General features: G+C 41.8%; 1 protein-coding gene across 4 annotated transcripts in view; it reads right to left on the bottom strand.

Moving 5' to 3' along the window:
* The window catches only part of ADGRE1 (adhesion G protein-coupled receptor E1), a 54,661-nt gene that overhangs the window by 16,413 nt on the left and 19,387 nt on the right, over positions 1-18,861 (bottom strand). For all 4 annotated transcript variants that reach the window (XM_082455409.1, XM_082455411.1, XM_082455410.1 and 1 more), the window contains 11 exons: positions 17,568-17,717; positions 16,533-16,673; positions 16,301-16,447; positions 15,502-15,590; positions 14,199-14,282; positions 10,940-11,117; positions 10,177-10,296; positions 8,003-8,202; positions 7,372-7,542; positions 4,167-4,361; positions 1,735-1,970 (listed from right to left, as the gene is read on the bottom strand). In XM_082455409.1, coding sequence (XP_082311535.1) covers positions 1,735-1,970; positions 4,167-4,361; positions 7,372-7,542; positions 8,003-8,202; positions 10,177-10,296; positions 10,940-11,117; positions 14,199-14,282; positions 15,502-15,590; positions 16,301-16,447; positions 16,533-16,673; positions 17,568-17,717 — 1,711 coding nt within the window. The remainder of the gene's footprint in view (positions 1-1,734; positions 1,971-4,166; positions 4,362-7,371; positions 7,543-8,002; positions 8,203-10,176; positions 10,297-10,939; positions 11,118-14,198; positions 14,283-15,501; positions 15,591-16,300; positions 16,448-16,532; positions 16,674-17,567; positions 17,718-18,861) is intronic.

The following is an 18,861-nucleotide window of genomic DNA, read 5'->3' as shown; positions in this document are numbered from 1 at the left end:
TCACCACTATCTCCTGACAAGATAGTCAGACCTCACAGACATAAAAAACAAACTTATGGTTTCCAAAGGGGAAAAGGGGGGAGGGATAAATTTGGAATTTGGGATTAACAGGTACACACTACTATATATAAAATAGATAATCAACAAGGACCTACTGTATAGCACAGGGAACTATATTCAATATCTTGTAATAACCTATAATGAAAAGAATCTGAAAAAGAATATACGTATATATCCTTATATATAACTGAATCACTTTGCTGTACACCTGAATCGTAAATCGATTATACTTCAACAAAAATAAATAAATGAATATTTTTTTAAAATGCAGTCAGACCTGAACTCAACTTGGACACTTACTAGATATGTGACCCTGGGAAAATCCTGCAGCTGTGCTGAGCCTCAGTTTCCTCCGTAGTTACCATTTATTAAGCTGTTACTTCAGTCACTGTTGGTCTTGGGGCCGCCATGTACCGCAGCACAGGTTGTGCACTGCACAAATCTAGAGGGCACTATTAACACTGTAGTGTCATTGAATGGTGTTGCTGTACGCAGTGGAAACATAGGAATTTTCTTGAGAAATACCAGAGATAATATATGTTTGTAAAGCTTACAGGGTTTAGGTTACGAAGGGCACTCCTTTAACATGAATTCCATTCCCTCACCCCTTATCTCATGACCTCACCTGAAGTATAAGCCATCAGCAGGCAGGGAGGAAACCTAGATATTTAATCCCCCAAACACAGCTCAGCAAAGTGCCTATAGCACCAGGGTGACAAACAGGGGCCCTGGGGTTGGAAAGACCCAGATTCAAGTACTCATCCTGCCACTTTTTCACTGTGTGATAGTGAGAAAGTCTTTTCACCCTTCTGAGGCTCACTTTCCTCATCTGTAAATTACAATAACAAGGGTCCCTCCTAGGATGAAATGAAGTAACTCACTGAATTACAGTCTCTACCCTAACCACATACTACTTGTCCTGTCACTTACCTAATTTTTTCCCTCAAAATTGACTCAACTTTTTACTTATACAATGGAATCGTCTATACAATGGAATCATGTCTATGAAATCATGAGTTTGATATGCCAGCAATTTTTTTCTAATATCCTACAAAGTAAATACAAAAATATTGTTTAATTAGGGCTCACTAGCATACTACCTAAAATCTTCTCACATAGAATCATATGATAAACCTACCTCACTTTAAAACAGTCCATGGCAATAATGATGGTGGTAAAAATAACGTGTATAATGCTTTACACTGTGCCCAACACTGTCTAAATGTTTTGCAGATAATAACTCACTTAACGCTCACAACAACACTATGATACAGGCATTGTCATTAGCTTGCATTTAATAGATAATGAAATGAAAGCATACAGAGTTTAAGTAACTTGCCCAAGGTAACATGGTGGTGGAGCCAGGATTCAGACCCAAGCAGGTTGGCTCCAGAGTCCACAAATTGAAACCTGTGCCATCAAGTTCATTGTTTACATCGCCACCATCCGCTGATACTATAGTGCAAACAATGGCTCCTGGATTTGTGCAGTGCACAACCTGTGCTACTGTATATGGCAGCCCTGAGACCAACAGTACATAAAGTAAGAGCTCAATAAATGGGAGTCACAACTACTGCTCCTGTTATTGCTCTTCTTGAGTTCATATAATTATCATCATGGGATAATTAATAATAATAATAATAATTTTCAGGGAGAGAGAAGGATGTCACTTACCGATTATATATCCCATAACCTTGTGGTTGTATGATGGCGGAGACAGCCACCACCAGCGCCGGGAGCCCATAGCCAAAGGCACAGAGATACCGCATCTTGATGTTTCGAGAGCTGAAGTAATTCACCACTTTCAGGTTCCTGGCCATAAGGAAGAGCATCACAGCCTCCACCAGCATCCAGAAGAAGCAAGCGAGGAAAAGGTAGTGCAGAAAGCCCGCGATGATGGCGCAGCCCACCTGCAGGGAAGAATCAGGCACGTTCAGGATCCCCTACTCCAGAGAGCAGATTCAGAGGAAGAGGGCAAAGGAGAAGCTACTTTTTTTTTTCTTATCATTGTATTATGGTGCTTATTGATAACACACATAAGGGATAATGTTTAGTGATATGGTGTTTATTTCTGGTGCTATAATAGGTGTCATCAGAACAAGCATTCCCAAACTTTTAATTTATAATTAAATCTCAGAACATGGAGATAAGCTAAATTCTTTATCATGTCTCTGTTCTTGGAAGTTGTCTGTATCATGAAGAGGAGCAGAAATTTAAAAAATAGGCTACTTAATTTAGCTCTTCTCACCTCCTATTTAATCTGTCTTAGTTATAATACACACAGTGGAAGCTGCTTTAATGAGTGCTACCTCCTCTAGGTGACTAAAATTAGGAAACTAGTTTTGCAAAACAAACTTACCTTGTACCAAGAGTACAAGGTAATGTACTAAGGACTCTTTCCAAAATTTCCTAATACATCCATAATCTCAACAAATCTTTTGTAACTGGCACTTGATGTTGTATACATTATCAGGAGAAGCTGCTTTGATTGGAGTTCCCCAAACACGGCCCCTTCATTCATTCCACAAATACTTATTCTTCCCCAAGGTGGCTCCATCCTTTTGGTAGAGTAACCAATCATCCAGCTTTGCCTGGTTTTCTCAGGACGTATGACTTTCAGCGCTAAAACTGGGAGAGTTTGGGGGGAAACAGATATATGACCACCCTTCTTTAGGGGATGGTTGATGATATGGGGGAGGGGAAGGGGGTCCACAAACTACAGCCATGGGCTGGCTGCCTGTTTCGTAAATAACATTTCATTGACATACAGCCACCCCCATTTATGTATTCTCTATGGCTGTTTTCACACTAAAACAGCAGAGCTGAATAGTCACAGCAGAGACCACAGTATCTGCAAAGCCAAAAATATTTATATCTGCCTCTTTACAGGAAAAGTTTGCCCACCCCTGGTCACGTGATGAGAGTGTGGTGCGCCACTAGCCTTTAGTTCTCAAGGGGTCTGGAAAGCGAAGCATCCCGCAGTGAGAGGGGTAGTTCTGCATCAAGAATGATCGCCCCACCTGAAATGTCAGTAGCGCTCCCTTTGGAAAAACCCTGAGAGCCTACCGTTTCTGGCACAGTTACTGGGGGTAAATTGGCCAAAGTTCTTGTTCTCACGGGGCACACGGTCTCGTGGGGGAGGTAGAGACACCATAAGTAAAAGAACCCAAAAAATCAATATGGTTTCAAATAGGTGCTGAGAAAGGAAGCAAAATAGAGTGACAACTGGAGATTATCATACTAAGTGAAGTAAGTCAGAAAGAGAAAGGCAAATAACATATCACTTATATGTGGAATCTAAAATATGACTCAGATGAACTTATCTACGAAACAGAAACAGACTCACAGACATAGAGAACAGACCTGTGGTTGCCAAGGGGGAGGAGGGGAGGGAGAGGGACGGACTAGGAGTTTGGGGTTGGTAGGTACAAACTATTACAGATAGAATGGATAAACAACAAGGTCCTAATGTATAGCACAGGGAACTATATTGAATATACTGTGATAAACCATAATGGAAAAGAATATAAAAAAGGATGTATATATGTGTATAACTGAGTCACTTTGCAGTACAGCAGAGATTGGCACAACATTGTAAATCAACTATATTTCAATATAAAGAAAAAAGAATTTCTCCACTGTAGCATTACTGATATTTGTAACACTACTGACAGATTATTTTCTGCTGGGGGCAGGGGGGGCGGCTGTCCTGTGCATTGTAAGGTGTTTACCAGCATCCCTGGCCTCCACCCATTAGATGCCAGCAGCCTCCGCTCCCAGGGGTGACAGCTAACAACGTCTCCAGATATTGCCAAGTGTCCCCTGGGCGGGGGTGGAATCATCCCAGGTGAGAACTAATGGCTTAAAGAGTAGTAGGAGGGACCGCTACAATATATAACATGATCAGGGAAATGATTTTAAACTGAGACCTATCACAAGACGGAGTCAACTAGGTGAGAAGCTGGGGGACGAGTATTGAAAGAGGGCACAGCACATGCAAAGGTCCTGAGGTGGGAACTAGCATAGAGGGAGTTAGGTAAGGATGAGCAGAGGCAGATTCGGAGATGATGGGGCTGGATGGGGACACAGCCTGAGGGATATGAGACCTGATTGCCGGTCTTGTCTACACCGGTGAGGAAGAGAATCTTGGCCAAGAAGAGGCACACGCAGAGGTGCAGGTGGAGGTAGGTGTTGTGGTTTCGGATGGTGCGACACAGCAGGAAGGTGATGATGGCCACGGTGAGACACACCAAAGAGATGATCATGCCCACGTGGCTAATGATGTACAAGGTGAACTCCATCTGTCAGGAAAGAGATACACTTTTGGTCTCAGAGAAGGACCAACATACCCCCCAGGCAGGAAAAAGAATTATCCAGACTCCTGGCTTGGGTATATAGAGCTTGGAGGCCTTTCCTCCCTCTGACACTCAGCGTGAACTAGATATTGTTCATCATTATTCTTTGGCATCCATCAGCACCCATTCTCACCCCTGTCCTATGCCCCGTTCCAGGAGGGCAGGACATTTACAAATGACATTTCTCATAATCTCTTGGGGTTAAGGTCCTGAATGTCATTTAGGTTCTCCAGCGAGATGTATGCATGAAGGTTTTGAAAGGCAGGATGGAGGCAGATACCAGCTTTCTGCAGACAGGAGTGAGCTGTGGCTGGACCCCACCTTCCGACTATCCGATCTTTAATCTTTAATTTTGTGGATGTGGGGTGAAATGACAGCTGCAATTTTTGACCTCTGGATTATGGCTGCAGAGGGGTGACCCTGAAGCCAAAATCCACATGGCAGCACCCTGACTTCAAGTCCTCCATCCCTTCCTGTGATTCTGTGAGCATCCAAGTCCCTGTATTAAATACTTTTCTGCTTGAAATACCTTGAGCAGTTCCTGTTTCCTGCTCTGAACCAGGACTGATAATAGGTGTTCAGAGATGCCCCAACTTCTGGGAGTAGAAATGACAAATTGAGTCCTTCTCTAGGCCATAATTTGTAGTTAATTTTAAGTTTATTTGGGTGCTTTCTGTGTGTTAAAGGTATGCCAGGCACCATCTCATGAGCTCTTCTCTATGATATTGTGATGTAGCAGTTAAGAGAACTGACTACAGTTTTAGCTGTTTGAGCTTGGGCAAGATACTTAACTGCTCTGTGTCTCAGTTTCCTCATCTGTTAAAAAGAGGATACTAATAGTAACCACCTTATGGAATTGTTCTAGGAGGATTCAATGAAAATACTTAAAGTACTCACAACAGTGCAGGAAACATGTATGATATAAGTGTTAATTTTCATCATTCTTTTTTCTTTTTTTTTAATGAAATGTTGATGCTTTTTATTTTTTGTTTTTATTTTTGGTTTTTGGCTGCACCTTGTGGGATCTTAGTTCCCTGACCAGAGATTGAACCCAGGCCATGGCAGTGAAAAATGCCAAGTCCTAACCAGTGGACTGCCTGGGAGCTCTCACATCATCATTTTTTACTTGTTCTCATTTATTTATTTATTTATTTATTTATTTATTTATTTATTTATTTAGGCTGCATTGGGTCTTTGTTGCTGCACGTGGGCTTTCTCTAGTTGCGGTGAGTGGGGGCTACTCTTCATTGCGGTGCGGCGGCTTCTCATTGTTGTGGCTTCTCTTGTTGCAGAGCATGGGCTCTAGGCACACGGGCTTCAGTAGTTATGGCATGTGGGCTCTAGAGCGCAGGCTCAGTAGTTGTGGCACAAGGGCTTAGTTGCTCCGTGGCATGTGGGATCTTCCTGGACCAGGGCTCAAACCCGTGTCCCCTACATTGGCAGGCGGATTCTTAACCACTCCGCCACCAGGGAAGTCCTTCTTGTTCTCATTTTTAAGGTGAAAGAACTGGGCTCAGCTCAGAGAGGTTGAGTGACTTGCCCATGGAAACACAGCTAGGAAGTGATAGAGATGAGGCTTGAAACTAGACTAGTCTTGCTTTGGATCCAATACTCTTAAGTTCTAAGCCTTACATTCCTCTAAATAGCATTTAGGACCTCCCTGGCAGGGAGATTACCTCCCACCTGGTAATATAGACAAGGATACTCACCACAGCACTAATGTCTATTCTCTCTACCGAATCTAACCCCTCACCAAGGCTTATTTCAGGTTCCATCTCCTCCCTGATCTATCCCCAGTTCTCACTGACACAACTCTCAGTTCCTACAGCACAAATTCTTGCACCATTTACAGGCAGACCTCAGAGATATTGGAGGTTCAATTCCAGACCACCACAATAAAGCAAATATTGGCAATAAAGTGAGTCACACGAATTATTATCCCCAGTGCTTATAAAAGTTATGTTTACACTACACCATATTCTATTAAGTGTACAATAGCATATGTCAAAAAAATGTACATACCTTAATTTAAAAATATTTTACTGCTAAAATATGCTACCATCATATGAGTCTCCGGTGAGTCGTAATTTTTTGCTGGTGGAAGGTTTGAAATATTGTGAGAATTACCAAAATATGATGCAGAACATGAATTGAGCAAATGCTGCTGGAAAAATGGCTCCAATAGACTTTCTCAGTGCACACAGGGTTGCCAAAAACCTTCAATTTGTTTTAAAAAAAAAAGTATCTGCAAAGTGCAATAAAACGAGGTTTCATGACTAGACTGGCTGCTGAGCTCCAGTCTCCCATCCTGCAAAATGGGTCTAAAAACACTTAAAACAAAGGGTCCAGGGCTTCCCTGGTGGTACAGTGGTTAAGAATCCACCTGCCAATGCAGGGGACACGGGTTCGAGCCCTAGTCCGGGAAGGTCCCACAGGCTGCAGAGCAACTAAGCCCGTGTGCCACAACTACTGAGCCCGCGTGCCACAACTACTGAAGCCTGCGCGCCTAGAGCCCGTGCTCTGCAACGAGAAGCCACCACAATGAGAAGCCCGCGCACCGCAACGAAGAGTAGCCCCCGCTCGCCGCAACTAGAGGAAGCCCGCGCGCAGCAACGAAGACCCAATGCAGCCAAAAATAAATATATAAAAATTTAAAAATAATTAAAAAAATGAAAAATAAATAAAGGGTCCAGCCCATAGGAGGTGCTCAGTAAGTGGGGTCCGTGATTGTCATCGTGCCTGCACCTGTTTAGGGTCATTTATCATTTTATATACGAGAGTCATGGCTTCCCAACCAGACCATGAATTCTCTAAGGGCAGAAGTATGGCACACACCCCTTCTATCCCCCATAACCCCTCCCACAACACCCAGTGCCACGAGAGGCATACCATGGATGTTTAGTCAATATTTTCCCATTGGATCTGGGGAGCTAGAGTACAAAGTACCAGTACTGACCGTGAGCTCCCCAGCAGCCATGATGACGGCCAAGTTCACCATTCGATTACAGCTGCAGCCAGTGTGCGTCTCAGAAACTTCAAGGATCGCACAGCCAGACGGTGTCCATCTACCCCCTTCCACATCTGTGCTCCAGGAAACGCAGATGGGACTCTCAAAATTCTGCTTTGGCTGAAAATTCAAAGGCTTTGGTTACCTGAGAATCCCTCTATTCAAGAATCCATTCAGGATTCAACTTGATCAACCTCAAGAAGATGTGGGTATGTTCTGTAGGGAAGGGAGAAAAATGCTGATATTTCAATGTGCAGTAATGAAAAGAAATGTCTTGGGTGCCAGACCTGTCTCTACCACTAACTTGGTCATAACTAATGTAAATATCCGTGTAAATGTTCCTGAATCAACATGACTTAATCTAACCTAAACCTTGCCCACTGATGAATGGGAAAATGCCACATAGAAATAGGAGAGCTCATTTTTCTAGTGGTGGATTTTGGGAAGTGGCTTGAGTTATCAGAAATTGTTCACACTTGCTGCTTTAATGGGTCTCCATCAAAAATGAGAGTTAAGCCCACTTGAGGATGAGGAATTCTCAGAATGCAGATGGGGGTCCAACGGAAACCTCTTCACAAACCTCAATGTTCTCCAGGGTGTAGATGACTGGTTTAGAGAACCCATCTTTCTTCTCTCCTGTTATGATGCCCCCAACAATGCGAGAATTCAACTTCAACTTCCTCTTGGAGTTGGCCAAGGGGATCTGAGGGTCTTGGAAGAAGCGCTCATCCAAAATGGACTCCATACCCGCCAAGGAGACAAAAGCCACCCCGTTGATCCCTGCAATTTCCCCCAAAAGAAAAAAAAAAGGGGGGGGGAATCATTTGCTCAGTAGTTATTATAGATGACCCACCCCATCCACACACATACACACTTTCATATCCCATGCAGCTCTGCACCACTGGCTTGCTCTGAGAATTGAAACACCAGTGGACTTCCAGGTAGGTGAGCCTCACCAGAACCTTTAAAAAAAAAAAAAAATCTCGAGGTGCTATCACCCGGAAAAAATCTTGGCTACATTTAAAAATAAATTTGAATTTGTGTTTTTAAGGGACAATTCAACTCAGCAGTGGGAAATAAGTTCCCCTCCCACATTTATGGTTATTCTTGTTCAGTCTCTTTGGTGGGCTTCTGCTTTCAATGTTGGTGGTCTCCAGGGATGTGCCCTAGCCTGTTCCTTGTGCCCTCCAGACAGCATATAGATTAGGGAGTGATGAACAATGACCTACAAGCTAATCTGGCCATTGCCTGTTTTTTGTAAATAAAAGTTGCATTGCAACACAGCCTCACCCATTCATTTACATATTGCTTATGAATGCTTTTGCACTATGAAGGTAGAGCTGAATCGTTGCGACAGATTGTATTGCCCTCAAAGCCTAAAATATTTACTAACCATGCTCTACGGGAAAGGTTTGCCAATCCCTGATACAGATTAGCACTGTTTGCTAGAAATATCGTGTAAGCCACATATGCAATTTTACATTTTCCAGTAGCCACATTTCAGAACAGTAAAAAAAAAAAAAAAGGTCGTTTTAATTATATATTAACTCAATAGCTACAAAATATTACCATTTCAACATGTAGTCAATATAAAAAATTATTAATAAGATATTTTACATCCTTCATCTTTGGCACCAAGACTTTGAAATCCAGTATGTATGTCACCCTCACAGCCTAACCACACTTGAAGTGCTCAATAACAAAACATGACCAATGGCTGCTGGATTGGACAGGAAATGTCTTGGCACTCCTGTACTGCGAGATTATTTTTTTTAATTAATATTTTATTGGAGTACAGTGGATTTACAATATTGTGTTAGTTTCTGCTGTACAGCAAAGTGAACCAAACATACATATACATTTATCCACTCTCTTCTAGACTCCATTCCCAGAGATTATTTATTTAATGTCTGACTTCCCTAGCAGATGGAAAACTCCCTGAGGGCATGGGCTACTTCTGCCTCTACCATCATTTTTTTTTTTTTTTTTGGCCACGCCTTGCGGCATGTGGGATCTTAGTTCCCCGACCAGGGATCGAACCCGTGCCCCCTGCATTGAGAGTGTGGAGTCTTAACCACTGGACTGTCAGGGAAGTCTCCCTCTACCATCATTGATTCCCTCACTTCTTGGCACAGTCTTGGCACCTAGGAGGTGATCAATAAATATTTGCTAAAAAAATTAAAATTAAAAACAAAATAAATACATGCACCCACTCCAATGTTCATTGCAGCACTGTCTACAATAGCCAAGACATGGAAGCAACCTAAATGTCCATCGACAGATGAATGGATAAAGAAGATGTGGTGCATATATACAATGGAATACTACTCAGCCATAAAAAAAGAATGAAATAATGCCATTTGCAGCAACATGGATGGACCTGGAGATTATCATACTAAGTGAAGTAAGTCAGACAGTGAAAGATAAATATCATATGATATCGCTTATAGGCAGAATCTAAAAAAAAAATGGTACAAATGAACTTATTTACAAAACAGAAACAGACTCACAGACTTAGAGAATGAACTTATGGTTACGGGGGGTGGGGGAAGGGCGGGGAGGGATAGATTGGGAGTTTGGGATTGACATGAACACACTGCTATATTTAGAATAGATAACCAACAAGGGACTGTTAGAAAAAAAGTTTTTTAATTTAAAAAAAGTTTAAAAGGTAATAAAGAAAGAAAGAAAGAAATATTTGCTGCTTGAATGCACCATAACCACCCTCTCTGATTCTCAGGAGTGGGTCTGTACCTGTGGATTCAGATTGTTCGACTGTGGAGCACCAAATCCTCATCTCATCCCCTTTCGCTTTCAACTGAAAGGCCTCATTCTCTTCAGTACATCCTCTGTTGATAACTTTGCTCTCAATGTCTAAAAGGGAGAAAGGGAGAATTTGCAGGAGGTCACCCAGAAAGTGGGTCTTGAGTTTGGTTTCTGGCCAAGAAAGGGACGCATCCCTGGTTGCAAGAGAAGGAAAGGACAGACAGAACGATTGGTCATGGGAGAGATCCTGAGGCCCTTGATGAATGACAGGAGGATGGTAGCAGCAAATAAATGAGAAACCCAGTTGTAATTCTAGGAGTGAGGGCTCCCATCTTAGGGGATGCATCAGGGAAAGATGGGCTTGAAGTCAACAATGATGGAAAGCAGCAGAGTCATGACCCTCTGACTACTCCAAATTTAGACAGGTTTTCCAAAGCCAGAGGAAATTGAAAGAGTCTGGAGCATGCCCAGTGTAGCGGACAAGAAGGGTCCAGGTTCCACAGTCACTAACTAGGAGGTCCAGCTCCGCCACTCACCAGCTGTGTAAACTTGACCAGTGACTTAACACAATGCCAGGCATTCGATAAATGGGAGATGTTGTCAAGATAATTGGACTTGCTTTGCTGTACGTTCAGAGGTTTGAAACAGCTGGGGAAATGGTATATGAGAAAGCCATGGAGAATCACATTGCAGAAGTCACCCGTCTAAATCAGCCCCTAGCTGTGACCTTGACACGAAGGATATGTCCTACCTAAGTAGTCCGTCTGAATAGTCTGACTGACATTCGCTGAGGGTTTCAGCAAAGCTGCCAAAGTGGTGCTTTCCACGCTCTCCAGTAAGACTGTGGCCAGGGTAGATGTCTTCTCTTTGGTGAAGTTGGACCATGTGGATGTTTGTTCAATCACAGAGGCAAAGCTCTCAGCCGTACTCTGCAAGGAAAGGTGTATTTGCTCTCTCTCTCTCTCTCTCTCTCTCTTTCTCTTATCAATGAAACAGCAGCTGTTCCCTCTCTCATCAAGAGAGATGGGTTGACAGTCTAGGATAATGAAGAATGTAAAAGGACATTCACTCAGCCTCCTTTTCCTGATTCAAGAAGCCCCACTGGGAATACAAATTGGTGTAGCCTTCATGGCGTGCAGTAAGTCAGCACTTGTCATGACATAAATTGCACATACCCTTTTGACTCGGCAATTTCCCTTCCAGGAATCCCTCCTGCAAGAAATACTTAAAAATTGTGCAAGGATCTTGTCTAATGATGTTCATTTCAGTGTGGTTTGTGACAGCAAGAATTTGGAAAGCCTGAATGTCCAACTGATTGGTTAAATAAAAGATGATAAAATCAAATCATGGGATAGTATACAGCTGTTAATAAAAGAATGGCTTAGTATATCTATATATATTAACAAGCAGAAAGGTCCATGAGCTACGATTAAGTAAAGCAAATTGCAGAATCACATGCTATATTATCTCCTTTCGTTTAAAAAGAACAAGTACTTTAATTTAAAATTGTATATTTATGGTATTTATGTTTCTGGCACTAACTGAGATTTTAAAATAAATATAATTAATACTTATTATGAGCCAAGTATTAAGTGCCTTATATATACTAACTTATTTAATTTTATGAAGATACTTATGAAATAGAGGCTATTATTATTTCCATTTTGGATGAGAAAACAAAGATACATATCTAGTAGGTGGGAGAACCAAGATTTGAACTTTGGCAGTCTGGTATCAGAGGTGGAATCCTTAATCACTGCTCTAAACCACTCATAGTAGGTACTCAATGTGTGTTTCAATGTGTGTGTGTGTGTGTGTGTATGTGTGTGTGTTATACAAGCATTCACAAAGTAAAAAGAGATATGGAAAAATATGCATCTAAATGTTAACATTGGTTATGTCTAAGGAATAGAGTTAAGGAAAGACTAGCAATAATAATATTAATATTAATGCTGATACTGTTCCCTTGATTATTGATTATTGTCAATAAACTGACTATAAAAATGTAATCCCAACAAAAAAATATGAAAAGAATTCACAAGCTCACAACCTAATAAACGAAGGGAAGAAATTAGTTGAATCCAATCCAATGGTGAAGGAAATTAACTGAAATCTTAGCAGGGAAACCAATTTCTATGTATCCAAATTTGATGATAAGAAGATGAAAAGAATTTCAATAAAAACTGGATCAGAGTGAAACTTGAGAGATGTTTGTCTGGGGAAAACAGGATGCACTGAGTTTTGTAACCATATCCCAAATGAAAGGCATGAGTTTGGGGTCCCTCCCCACCGACAGAGCAGAAAAATCTCAGCTAGAATCATCCTGAAAAACTGTGGTTCTCAATTCTGTGGCTGATGAAATGTCATCAAAATCCCCTTTGACATTAAATCTATTCTTCTTAGCTAGGAAGTTTATTTTATATCCTCAGGAAAGAAAAAAAAAATAGCAAGCAAGCTAAAACTCCATAGTGGTAATACTTTTGTGTTAATTTTAGAAGGTTTTGTAATCTTTGGCATAATTTGGAAATCTGTTGTTTAAAGGGTTGGAACAATTTGACACATTAGAGAAGCAGACCAATTAACCACATGATTTCATGGCAAAAAAGCAATTAGACGTGATTTTAATATGAACAATTTAAGAGAACATGACTGTTGATACACTGTATTACACATTTTTTTAAAACTCTGAATTATTATATTTATGCATGTGACTGAGTGGATTTATGAATCCCTTAAGGGCATAGTGACCTTGCCTTTTAGGTTTGTAAATCTTCCTCATTAAGTCCTTAAAATCTGGGGAGAAATGAGAATATTTGTAAACATGGTAGAAAATGTTTGAGGGAATTTAAATAAATTTGTTGAAAGGGTTCATTGTTTATACAAATTTAATCTGAAAACCCTGTGAATGAGTGTACACTTCATGAATAAATATGTTATACTAATAAATTAATTTAAAATTCACCAGAATACAAATGAAAGTGTTATTCTTATTTTCACACAGATTTATAAATGAAATAACAGCATCCATAAGTTGCAACTTAAAGTCTGAAGAGAAACTATTTTTTAAAATCTGCAATTGTAATGACCTAGTCATCCCACTTCTAGGTATTTACCCTAGAGAAATGAAAATTCAAGTACACACACACACACACACACACACACACACACACACACACACACACACAGATAAATGTTTTTAGTAGGTCTATTGATAATCGCCAAAAGCTGGGGTGGGGGTGGAGGAATGAAGACATCTTGGTCAAGTGGAAACAGCTCAAATATCCTTCAAAGATGAGTGGATAAACAAACTGTGGTCCATCCAGAAAATAGGACACTATTCAGCCATAAAAAGGAGTGAAGCACTGACACTCGCTACAATGTGGATGAAGCTTGAAAACATGGTGCTCAGTGAAAGAAGCTAGACTCAAAGGGCCACTTATTGTGTGATTCCATTTACAAAACACTCTTGAAAAGACAAAACGATAACGACAGAGAAACAGATCAGGGATTCACAGGAGCTAATGGTGGAGGGAGTGAATATCTGACTATAAAGAGGAAGCCCAGGGCTTCCCTGGCAGTCCAGTGGTTAAGACTCTGTACTTCCACTGCAGGAGGCACGGGTTCGATCCCTGGTCAGGGAACTAAGATCCCGCATGCCCCGCTACACAGCCAAGAAGTTAAAAAAAAAAAAAAATTAAGTTAAAAAAAAAAGAGGAAGCCCAGTGGAGTTGGTGGGGGTGGAGGGAGGAGAGGAGGGTGAGGGGAGAGGGATGGAACTGTTCCGTTGTCCGACTGTGGTGGTAGTGACACAAACTTACTCAGGTAATAAAACTCAGAAAACTGTACAGAAAAGGGCAATATTCCTGCATGTTCATTTTTCAGACCTTACAACTGGAGTAGATTAAACGTTAACTCACAACCCATTCATGATAAAGAGGATTTTGTGCACCCGAAGTGTGCCCCCAATATGTTTGAAACTCGAAACATGATTATGAAGACTTCACTGTTACCTTCAGAGAGACGACGGTGGTTTTGTTTTTACAGACATCATCCAGAATGCTGAGGGTGGCATTCATCAGTGCACAGTAGGAAACCTGTATCCCAGAGGGAAGAGCATTTGTGAGCATAGGTCAAGTGTGCAATGTACAAACTGAGCCATCGAGCTCACCACATGGGGTGGTCCTGAATTCCTGATGTGTCACAAGTCTCTAGAATTCTCAGGGAGACAAAAACTCACCTTTTGATCAGAACTGGAATCATAGCATCTTTCTCTTCCATAAATAGGAAAAGAAAACATCAACCAACAGCAAAACTATTGAGTGGTCCAAGTGGAATATAATTCAACCATGAGAAGGACTGAAGCACTGACACAGCTACAACACGGACGGACCTTGAAAGCACGATGCTCAGTGAGAGAAGCCAGACACAAAATAATACACAGTGTGTGATTCCATTTATATGAAATATCCAGAAGAGTTAAATCAATGGAGATAGAAATTAGATTACTGTTTTTCAGGGGTACATAGGGTTTCTTCTGGGGGTGATGAAAATGTTTTGGAGATAGAGGTGGTGGTTGCACACCATTGTGAGTGTACTAAATGGCTCTGAATTGTACACTTTAAAATGGTGAATTTTATGTGTATTTCACAATTTAAAGGAAAACAACCGTGAACCAAAGTGCATGGGCATTCCAAAGCTAATTTACAAACTCATATTTAGTATAGTGACATCAATACCTGAAGATGCTTCTGGAGTCTTTACTTACTAGAATGACTTCATTAGAGAATCAAGACATCCAAATTCCTCTGCCTGGCCTAGAAGCTGTGTATCACCCATCCCATATCACACAGATGCAGCACATACACCTTCACTAATAGTGAGACTCCAATACCATTTCTTCTTGTAGTAAACAAATCCCCAAGTTTTAGATAGACAAATGTCCTTCCTTTCCAGCTTTCCTTGAAGCTATGTGTAAGCAAAAGTGATACTGGGTCATACTCTTAAAGGGAAGGACTGTGCCTTTCACTTCCCCTTCTCTTCTGCCCACCAGCTGGATTGCAGACTTGATGTCAGGAGCTGGAGCAGCCATTTTGGACTAAAATGAGGGAGACTTGTGTTGGTGATGGCAGAGTATTACGAAGCCATCATGTCAGCTCTCAGCAGCTTATACTCAGACTGTTACAAAGAGATAAATAAATTTATATCTGGTCTAGGCCACCGTATTTTTTGACTTTGTTAAAGCTGCAAAACAACATTCTACCTAAGTGCCTTCTGGGAAAACTTCAAGAACTAGGAACCTTCAAAAACACTTACATATTCAGGCTCCACTGCTGCTCCCACTTGGCATAGCTGGACCCACTCATTGTTGGGTATCACATCTTCTTTACACTTGAAGGGAACCCCTAAGAAGAAAAAACAAAAACAACCAAATCAAACTTAATCACAGCAAGATATGATTAAAAGGCAAGTCTGATTTCTTCACCCCCTGCTTGAAATCCATCCATTGTCATATTATACAACAGTGGAAATGAACAAACTACAGCTACACGCTACGTCAGCGACTCTGAGAAGCATGATAGTAGGTGAAAAAAGCAAATCAGAAAAGACTATACATAATATGATACCATTGTTATAAAGCTCCAAAGCAAACCAAACTAAGCAAGGAATGTTTAGAGGGGGAATATTTTAAGTAGGGGAATTACAAAGTTCCATGTGGTTCCCTCTGGGGAGGAGTCAGGGATACGGAGCAGGGAAGAAGCATGTAGGAAACGCAATGGCATTGATGATGCTCTAGTTCTTATGTTGCCAAGGGCCTCAGATATACTCATTTTATTATTATACTTCATTGCCTCCATATAAGTTATCTATACTTTTAATATATCAGTAATCCATAATTTTAAAAAATTTAAACCTTTCAAACTTCCCCATGGATTGATGCTTCAAAAATAATTTATCGAATGAGTAATTAATGAATGAGTAAATGAACAGAAAAAGAGAGAATATGTGGATGAGGTATAAAAAAGAAGAGGGTCCAGAGGTTGGGAAAAGTGAGGATTCTACAACCAAAGCAAGACACAGATTCCATTGCCAAGACATGCAAGGAGATGATTACTTTTGCAACTGAAGTTGCCATATTTCCAGGAGACTTCTGGATTGGGATGAAAGCCCACCATGCAGCCACAGCTGTAGGAGCCCAGGGTATTGGTGCAGACAGAATTTGGGCCACAGGGTGATGGATCCTGGAGGCATTCGTCAATATCTGCGAAGAACGCAAGAATATCAAACAACTCAGAGGAGTAAGGAGATACTTCTTTCCAGGGATGTCCAGCAAACCCTCCGCTCACCTATGCAGTCCACTTTTTGGTCTATGGAGTTGAGCTGTCCATTGCTTGGTGCAAAGCCAAGGTGGCAGGTGCAAAAGTAGCTCCCGGGGGTGTTGGTGCATGTCGCATTGAAAAGGCACTTATCAAGGCACTCATCAATATCTGTGGAGTAGAGAATGGGCATGAGGCCGAGTGGGCCACCAAGCCAACAAAAATCATGCTTCGCCTTCCAAAGCAGAGTGGTCGCTAAAACATGGCATCCCAACCAGGAAGTACATTTCCCAGAACCCTCTGCATCTAGATGGGATCATGTGACTAGCTTTCACTTATGGGAACATGACATATGTCACTTCTGGGCCAAGGTGGTTAAGAAGTGGGTGTGCCTTTTCTCTCTTTCCTCACTGTTGGCTGGAACCAGGAATTCTAATGCCCTAAGGGATAGAAGAACCAAGAGATACAAGGAGACTGGACACCTATATCACCTTGTGGAGGAAAGCTGCCCTTTGGCCAAGTATATCCATATTGGATTCATATGAGAGTAAGAAATTTCTATTATGTTGAACTAGTGGTTCTCAACTGAGGGAGATTTGCCCCTCTGGGGACCTTGGGCAATGTCTGGAGACATTTTTGTTGGTCGCTGGGATCCAATGGATGGAGGCAAAAGATCCTATAATGCACAGGACAGTCCCCCAGAACAAAGAGCTATCCAGCCCCAAAAGTCAATTGTACCAAAGTTGAGGAACCCTGACCTAACTAATCTCCCTCAGAGGGTTTCTGAGCCAGCTGCCATGCTCTGAGGAAGCCCAAGCAGCCATGAGGAAAAGTTCATAAGGAAAACTAAAGGGCCAACTGAGCTTCCAGCCAGAGACCAGTGCCAACTACCAGCCATGTAAGCAAGGTCATCTTGGACCTGCCAACCATCCTAGTGCCCCGGAAACACCATAGGGTCAACCCACAGAATCATGGGCAAGAACAATTGATTGTTGATATAAGCCACTACATTTCAGGGTAGTTTGACATCCGCTGAGAAGTCCCCAAAATGGCTGGAAGAGTTACCTGTACACTTGAAAGCCTCAGGTTTCTCAGGGCTCCACAAATCAGGTGAAAAGAACCCTGGCAGGCAGGAGCAACTGTATTTTCCCAGGATGTTGGTGCAGACGGAACTGGGACCACAAAGTGTAGAGTTCCTGGAACATTCATCCACGTCTAAGCAGAAAATCAAAAGGATGAAGGATGCTGAGGTTACAGCAGCAGTTCATAGCCCTACCACTGACCTAAAGACAATGGGTTTCCCCAGCTCCTCCGGACTCACCTTCTTAAACACATTTGCATCACTATGAAAAGGAAACATTTAGAGGCATGTGTATGACCCATGCATATCTTCTGATGAGGTTCCCCACAGCTCAGGATAGAATCCATACTCCTTGTTAGAATATATAAGACCCTGAGAGTCTGTTCCCCGCTGAGCTCATCCTTTCCTTCTAATCCCTTCATAATTCATGATCTGGATTCATCAATTACCTGTAGGTTCACAAAGGCTCATTCTCTCTCACCTGTGTTCCCTCAGCCTCAAACTCGTTGATGAATCTCAATTCCTCTCCAAGAAATCACTATATCAGAGTGGAGGGGTAGAGAGCATGGACATCTTGAGTTCAAAGCCTGGCTCTGCCCCCTTATAATCTGCATGTTACTGGGTGCTATGGAGTGAATTACGTCACCCCCCCCAAATTCATAAGTTGAAGCCCTACACCCCAGTGGGATAGTATTTGGATGTGGAAAATAATTAGGTTTAGATGAGGTCATGAAGGTGGGATCCTCATGATGGGATTAGTGCCCTTATGAAAAAGAAGAAGGAGGAGGAGGAGAGGGAGAAGGAGGAGAAACACAAGAGCTCTCTCTCCCATGGGGGAACACAGCAAGAAGGCAGCTGTGTACAAGCCAGGAAGAGAGCTGTTTCCAGAACCCTACCATGCTGACACCTTGATCTTGGACTTCCAGCCTCCAAAACTGTGAGATAATAAATCTCTGTTGTTTAAGCCCCCCAGTCTCTGGTACTTTGTTATGGCAGCCTGAGCTGACTAATACACTGGACAAGAGAATTCATCTCCATGTGTCTCCGTTTCCTCATCTGTGAAATGGAAGTAATCATAGAACCCACCCCATAGTGTTGTTCAGAGGATTTCATAAGATGATACATTATCTTTAAACACTCAGAACAGAACCTGGGACAGAGCAAGTACTATGTTAAGTATTCGTTAACTAAAATAAAAAGTTAATGGCAAACGTGTTGAGCTTTTTTTGTGGCAGGCAATGAGGAAGATCTTTTACATGCATCCACTCAACAAATGCT

Source organism: Balaenoptera physalus, assembly GCF_965194825.1.
Source record: "Balaenoptera physalus genome assembly, chromosome: 3".
Classification (NCBI taxonomy): domain Eukaryota; kingdom Metazoa; phylum Chordata; class Mammalia; order Artiodactyla; family Balaenopteridae; genus Balaenoptera; species Balaenoptera physalus.
The sequence above is the reverse complement of the archived record's forward strand: the minus strand, read 5'-3'. Positions and strand labels throughout refer to the sequence as shown.